This window comes from Laccaria bicolor, genomic scaffold (assembly GCF_000143565.1).
Source record: "Laccaria bicolor S238N-H82 LACBIscaffold_39 genomic scaffold, whole genome shotgun sequence".
NCBI classification, from domain to species: domain Eukaryota; kingdom Fungi; phylum Basidiomycota; class Agaricomycetes; order Agaricales; family Hydnangiaceae; genus Laccaria; species Laccaria bicolor.
In genome coordinates, this window is record NW_001889910.1 from 503520 (window position 1) to 510421 (window position 6902).

The window sequence follows — 6902 nt, forward strand, 5'->3', positions numbered from 1 at the left end:
GCTTCAGTCCGGGGTCAGTGACTAGATCTCTTCTGGACATATGTGTGCAAGAAGAGTTGTGGGAAAGCAGACGACCGCGATTGTGAGGGGAAAGACATACAACGTGAGCATGAAAAAGGAGAAGATCCAGGATAGGGAAAAAGTTACGTCTCCGGCGGGGAAGGAAGAAATATGGGTTAAAAGAAAAGGGTTGAAACCAAAACAGAACGCTGAAAGTCACTTGGTGGGATGACGTGGCTAGCTGGACCAAGAAGATGGATTGAGACTTACCCGGTGTGATACAGTTACTATCAAACACCTTCTCCGTCTGCGGGTTCTAAAACGTCTGCTGCGTTGTTAATTCATCTTCGCCCTCGGCGCCACCCCATCCACTGCCAGGAAGAGGAATTTCTTCGGCTTGATCTTGCCAAAAAGATGATCCATGTATGTGAATATTGAACTCAAGATCTGCTCTTCTAAAAGTCGGAAATGGGCGTCCTCATCGTTCGTTTGGGTGAGAATAGTCAGAGGGGACATCAGAATCGGATTGAGGAAGGGTTCACCTCGATATTATTCTAGTGGGGGCGTGTTGGAACTATTCGTTAGCCATGCCGCGAATTAGAGGGTTAGGATGGTTGGACCAATTGGACACTTACCCTAGCGAGAAAGTCGAGTTGAAGTTTGAACGGAGGTTACTGATTGGTCAGCAAGGTTGGCGGAGGTGATGGTCGTCAAGAACAACATCGACGTTGATCAACGGTTGGCTTCATCATCCAAGTCACCAGGACAGTCAATGAGCCGCGTCGATTTATTAGAAAAAGACTATAAAGTGAGTATCTTGTCTGTCTAAACGACCCCTCTCCACTGAACGACTAGCATTTTAATGCGACAGACCTTGAAACTACTCAGAAGCACCTTGCTATTGGGATGGTATTTGTTCGAGATCCAGTTGTGGATGGGATCGTAAGAATAGCAGACGCAGTGTAAGTTTTGAAGGTGCATTAGTCCCCAGCTCGTTCCTACCAACATTCGCTAACCTCCGTCTTCAGAGGCGCGAATACGGTATAACGGCAGGCACTGTGGCGTGCCGTTTTTGACGCCTTGTTAAACTTTTCAGCACAAGCCCCTCGTTTCCTACACACTCTGTCACTCCTTGTCCCAGCATTGCATACAGTCGTGGACAAGCAAAGCCCACTAATTTGGTATCTTGGTAAATAATGTATCTAGAGCTGAGATTTTTCCAGATTCTGGCTCAGATTTGCGAAATGCGTCGAAAAACGCACCTCCGAAGTTTTTCCCATGAGGAATTGGCGTGGCCAAAATTTTGGACCAAAAAACTGCAACATTTGGGGAGAAAAACAGGTCGAAACCGGCCAGAAATTATCGAAAGTTGGTACCTGTGCTGGGCTTCGGCTGGAAGCTACTCAGAAAGGGCAAAGAATCTATCAGAAAGGGATTTCCCTGCATTTCGAAAGCCTAGTGTGATGGAATTTCTTAGTCCCGTGATAGATGTCACATCAAAAAGTGACTAAGTGCCCAATTTGGGTCAATGTTTGGCAATTTTTTCAGAAGAACCGCTCGATAAATTGTTTCGAAACTTGATGGGCAGATTGTTCTCCGTGAAAGGAAGCGATTCCGCTATTTTTCATATTTTTCTTGGCACTTTTTGGTGTCCGGCCAAAAATTTAGGGTCTATTTTTGTATATGGCCATTTTCTCCAAAACGGCTCGTGAGACTTGGCTGAAATTTGGCCAGAAGCTTCCCTCAACGTATCTGCACGTTTTCCGGGCACTTTGGTAGTCATCAATAATTTCCATTTTTATTAGTGGGCTTTGCTTGTACACGACGATTATGTTGCACCCATACCCGACCCTTGTGAATCCGGGCGCTTTCTCCGAGGTACGCCCTGTTTCATCCATAGGATAAGCCTGAACCCACGTTCCGATGAGTAGGAGATGACCGTGACGATGGCGCGTCCTTCTAATGGCAACGGCACGACTTCAGAGTCATTCAACTATCTACCTCATGCTTACCTAGCCTCCTTCCCTCGGTGCCCTCTTCTGCCATCGGCCCCTCGGGGTTTTCCTAGCGGGAAGCTGCCCTTCGCTTCTATGATATGAGGGTGTATACTCGGCATCAGTCTCAATACAACGCCTTGACGTCGAAAAAATGCGATCTCAAGCTCAAAGGCAACCTCGTCCCCAAGTGGTGTCTATTCACTCAAAATTCCCACCTCTATCTCTGTAACTAAGTGGTTATTTAACCGCATTACTGAACGTGGCCACCACCATGGGTTCAGCATTGACTACGGTTTGTGACCGACGAAAAGTGCAGGTTTGAAACATGAGGTGAAGTATTGATTTCATTCGGGTTTCCCCTGCGTCAGTTGTTTAACGAATCATTTATACGGCATCACAGCAATCATACACATCAATGCGGTGACATGCTCCTCGATTGTTACTTTAGTTTTGAAGCTGTCGCAAATCGGGTTCCCTTCAGTGATTCAACACTTCGTGTAACACTCCCCTCAGTATGGTTATAAATCCCCACCCCTTGACAGTCTGCTGATTGGAAACTCTAGTTGCTGTATCATGCTGACAATTACATTCCATGAATGTCGGGTGGATTTACGTTTCGATCAAACTACCTCACTACTTCTCAGCGTCTTCCACTATGACATTAGCACCTTGGCCTTACGCAAAAGTGCGATCTTCGCCTTGCGTCCATCAGGAAAATCACAAATGTGTGGCACGTCGTGATCGCGTGGCGGAGTGTGGCCGGAGTGATGGATATGGCACCACACCGCCATAATTTTGATCTCCGGATAAATTGTGCCACGCGCGTCACAATATTTTTTGACACCACAGATTTGTTGTCGCATGTGTAAGTATCAATCACGCGACATGTTGAATGGAACGTTTTGGACTTGTAAACTTTTCCTCCGCTCTCCGAGTCTTCCCGCTGACCTCCTTCCTCCTCTCTTCCACAGTCATATTGTCCCCCTCCGCTGCATCACCGCCACCACCAACCACCACCACATTTGGTAACCCACCCCTAACCACCACCGCACCTACCCAATGACAACGACAACAAAGACCTGGCATATCAATGGACATGCCACGTCGACCAGACGGTAACGACGCATGTCGTCGTCACTGTCCATATTCCAAGGTTTGCGACTTGAACTCCCTCCCCTTCTCCTCTTTTCACACAAGACACAAGGGGCCATGTTGCTGGTGACGTGGCAACCAAGAACGGATCCTAACAAACGACGGACAACCAGGTGAGACGTCTGACTACCCTCCCCTATTGGTAGTCTCCCTCCACTGTGGCAACGCGTCACCACCACCATCTCGAGTCCATCGTTCAACCGCACCCAACCATTATTACACCTCAGGCCTCAACGACATGAACAACGACGTACCTGAACGACAACGACAACCACCTGGGATGTGCGGACGGTGACTGGTGATGATGCCTGTCGTCATCACTGCACACGTTACTCAAGGTGAGCCATCTGAACTCCCTCCGCTTCTCGTTTTTTACCACAACGCACAGGGGCCACGTCGCTGTCGGTGACGTGGCAAACAACAACAGTTGGAGAATAACAAATGATGGATAGCGAGGTGAGCTTTCGACTAGTCTCCTCTTTACAGTACTGTTTTTACAAGAGAAGCAGGGGCGGCGACGTGGCAAACAACGACCAACCCAATTGCAATGACGATGTGGCAATTCCACATCACACCGCCCACAAGCACGAACAACAGCCATGCCAACCAACCGACCATCATCATTCATGCAACCGACAACGGAAACAGATCACAACGAGCCGAGGTGAGGCAAGCTCACCTCCCCACCACTTATCTTTCTAACACGGAATCTAGGTGCTACGTCTCCGTCGGCGATCTGGCAGCCAAACGACAAGCTCATTTGTTGCCGTCGTGTGTTGTAGGATGTGAACGATAAGTACCCACCGTCCCATGTTTGTCCTTTGGTGGTGCGCTTTGCCCATCTCACCATTACCTCATTTCTGACCTCTGTCACAAACAGGACCTCATTGATCTCATGGAGGAGGGCTGCGTCAAGAATGATTGGGTGAGTCCCCGAATCATTTTCATTCACTCTTTTGTTACAATATAGTATTTGCATATCGTTTTGTATGTAATATAATACCAATAAATGATTTTTATGTTTTCATTTGGGCAGTGTGGTGTAATCTCAAAGCTGGATTTGTGGCCCCATAGTGAAATTATGATGAGTTTGTGGTGCCACGAATGATTGTGGTGGGTGTGTCGCCACCCTTTGCCACCACAAGTTATAATGTCCCCATCATTGTTTGTGGGAGTGTGGCTGACCGTGGTTTGGGTGAGAAGCGTGGTGCCACACGTGCCACACGTGATGTGATTTTCCTGATGTCGACTAAAACGTGTTTTCATTTTCCAGTGTGAATCTTTTGGCCACGCTCGTAAGTCTTGTCATTGAATACGCAGTCTACAGTGAACAGTAGGCAACTCCTTTGTTGCGGGTGATGATAGTCGATCTCCCTTTCATGGAGGTGATCAGGTCCTCTATCCCGTTTTTCAAGGATCAGATTGGAACCTGATGTTACGACGTCATGAGCATCGTTTGACAGGAAGGATGGAAGTTGAAACAATTCAAATCGAAAGTAATTCTACTCTTGACATCCCTTGGGTTCCCCTACCGTGGAATTTAACGAAGGAGGCCGTTGTTTCTCACTCAAGAGCGTAACTTTGACTTACGCTGACTTGAAATAGACCATGCACATACGTTGAACAATTGACGTCACTTCCGTCTCGAGCGGAGGCGTTTCTTATCACGGACCGGCCGTCGCATCTTCAGTTGGAGAAGTCATGAATTCTCGCGGTCTTACAGCGCGCTTTCATCCCTCACTCCTATAAAGCTCATCGCACCATTCCGTCTGATTTCCTATACCTCGGCAAACGTACATGGTGTCAAGAGAGACTGTAATCGATATAAATCAACTTGTGGAGTACGTTGACGCCATGAGGCTGGTCACGGTGCGAGCATCATCTTCCTTAAAGCTTACCAACTAATTATCCTAGTGTTTCAATAGTGGGTCGTCTCTGAACTTCATCCGATCGGCATACTGGTAACTGAACTAGTTGTTGCGCAGTCTCCGCGGCGGCGATGTTGGTGTATGACTATTTCTTGACATTGAGAATGGAGGTGGATTTGGTATGGTTGTCAGCGTGGGGCCCCATGAAGGTCTTGTTCATTGTTCAGCGATACCTTCCCTTTATAGATGCAGCTACCTTCACCCTTGTCCGTAAGTGAAAGTTCGGCCTGGTTCATGATCCTATCCTGATTTTCGGAATCATCACAGACCAGTCATCGACGACGATTAACCCGTCGGTCTGCAATAAAATTGAGAAAGCTCAGGGTGGTACGTCCCTCCCTCGCATATTTATTGTATTCGTTTCTTGAAGCCCCATTGTCCTTTAGTACTCAGCGTCACTGGTTTTATTCTATCCGAAAGTCCGTCTAATTATTAAATTCATGTTGATCGGACATTGATGAGTGTCGTTCTAGTCATTCTAACACTACGCGTATGGGCAGTGTGGAAACGAAGCAAGTTTTTAGGAATCGCGCTATCAATACTTCTCCTTGCCACTGCGGCTGCATGCTACGTTTTCACTGGCCTTTTTCAACATGGCCTAAAATGTGCGTTGAATCAATCAACTGATCTTTCCCCCTTTTCGAACTGGTCAATAATCGATACCTAAGTGAGCAATAGACCATATCCCGAATTTCCGGGGTGTTTTATTACGGGCACAAATCGGTTGGTATATGTGAACTGGCTCGCTTTGATGGTATATGACTCAGGTAAGTGCGAAAAAAATCCTAAAACAGAAATTATTTGACGACGGCCCTAGTTCTCCTCGTCGTGATGATCATCCCCGGAATTACGGCCTGTCCGTCCTTATCTTTGTGAAGAATATCTTTACTTCATGATGCTGTTTAAGACCGAGAGCAAGGGAATGAAGGCCTTCATGCGGTTGTCTATCGCGATGGTAAGCAAGCCCCAGAAATATTGCCAACTTACTCGTTTGACGGGACCGTAGGCGTCGTGTTTTATGTCTATCTCTTTGGTAAAATGAAATCGACAGCGTGCTTGATGATGCCGTCCTTACCATACATACTCATGCAGTTTTATCCGTTACCAACGTAATCGTAATAAACGCGCTGCCGGTGGGTTGATTTGATTACTCACAAAAAGAACATGGACTAACGTTGCATCAATAGGCAAAATATCTTTATATCCTTATGTCGTACGTTCCAGATTTCGTATCAGTACTGAAGAGTGCTTATGATTTGAAAATTAAGTGTGGAACGATGCCTACATTCCGCGTTGACGAGCAGGGTGATTTTGCACATCAGGGACCACATAAGGAATATGATCCCACTTTTCTCTGATGGTATCACGGATATCCAGTTCGCTTCCTTTGCGGAGGACGAGATTTAGAAGGGGAGTTTGATAGCGGGCCCGTGAGGCTTATCACTACATTAGTGCTCACTGACTACTTGCTGAATACGAACAGATTTCCTTGAGATTTCTCTTGCTATTGCCTGTCCCAAAGAGTCACGTGATAATAACGTGGTTACCCTGTTATCATTCTGCTTCGCGACAGAACTTGCAATAATAATCCCAGTTTCTCTCAAAGCCTTATTTCCTGCTGCTTCAAAAAAATGGATAAATTATACATTGTGTCCAAAAATGCTGTCCAAATTGCCAAGACGTCGCCGTCGTCCATAATTCTACGGGTGTAGCGGAACACATTCGCACTGTTCTAAATAGTTATATGGATGGTAGTAGCGTATCCCGCAAAGCCTTTCTGTTTCACGGTCCATGTCGAAAAACATTTGTGTAGTCACCCACCGAA

At 46.7% G+C, this 6902-nt stretch overlaps 2 protein-coding genes across 2 annotated transcripts; one reads left to right on the forward strand and one right to left on the reverse strand.

Annotated features, from left to right (window-relative positions):
- Nucleotides 1-336: 336 nt before the first annotated feature.
- On the reverse strand, nucleotides 337-516 carry LACBIDRAFT_308358 (uncharacterized protein; the record flags this gene model as incomplete). The annotated part of the gene is made up of 1 exon (XM_001886743.1): nucleotides 337-516. The coding sequence occupies one exon, from the start codon at nucleotides 514-516 to the stop codon at nucleotides 337-339; it is 180 nt and encodes a 59-aa protein (XP_001886778.1).
- Nucleotides 517-3696: 3180 nt separating this feature from the next.
- LACBIDRAFT_332269 (uncharacterized protein) lies at nucleotides 3697-6570 on the forward strand (the record flags this gene model as incomplete). The annotated part of the gene is made up of 16 exons (XM_001886651.1): nucleotides 3697-3813; nucleotides 3864-3920; nucleotides 4030-4074; nucleotides 4120-4136; nucleotides 4423-4444; nucleotides 4873-4942; nucleotides 5135-5287; nucleotides 5345-5404; nucleotides 5464-5496; nucleotides 5551-5682; nucleotides 5746-5844; nucleotides 5895-5933; nucleotides 5985-6032; nucleotides 6170-6210; nucleotides 6265-6290; nucleotides 6561-6570. The coding sequence occupies 16 exons, from the start codon at nucleotides 3697-3699 to the stop codon at nucleotides 6568-6570; spliced, it is 969 nt and encodes a 322-aa protein (XP_001886686.1).
- Between the last annotated feature and the right edge of the window lie 332 nt (nucleotides 6571-6902).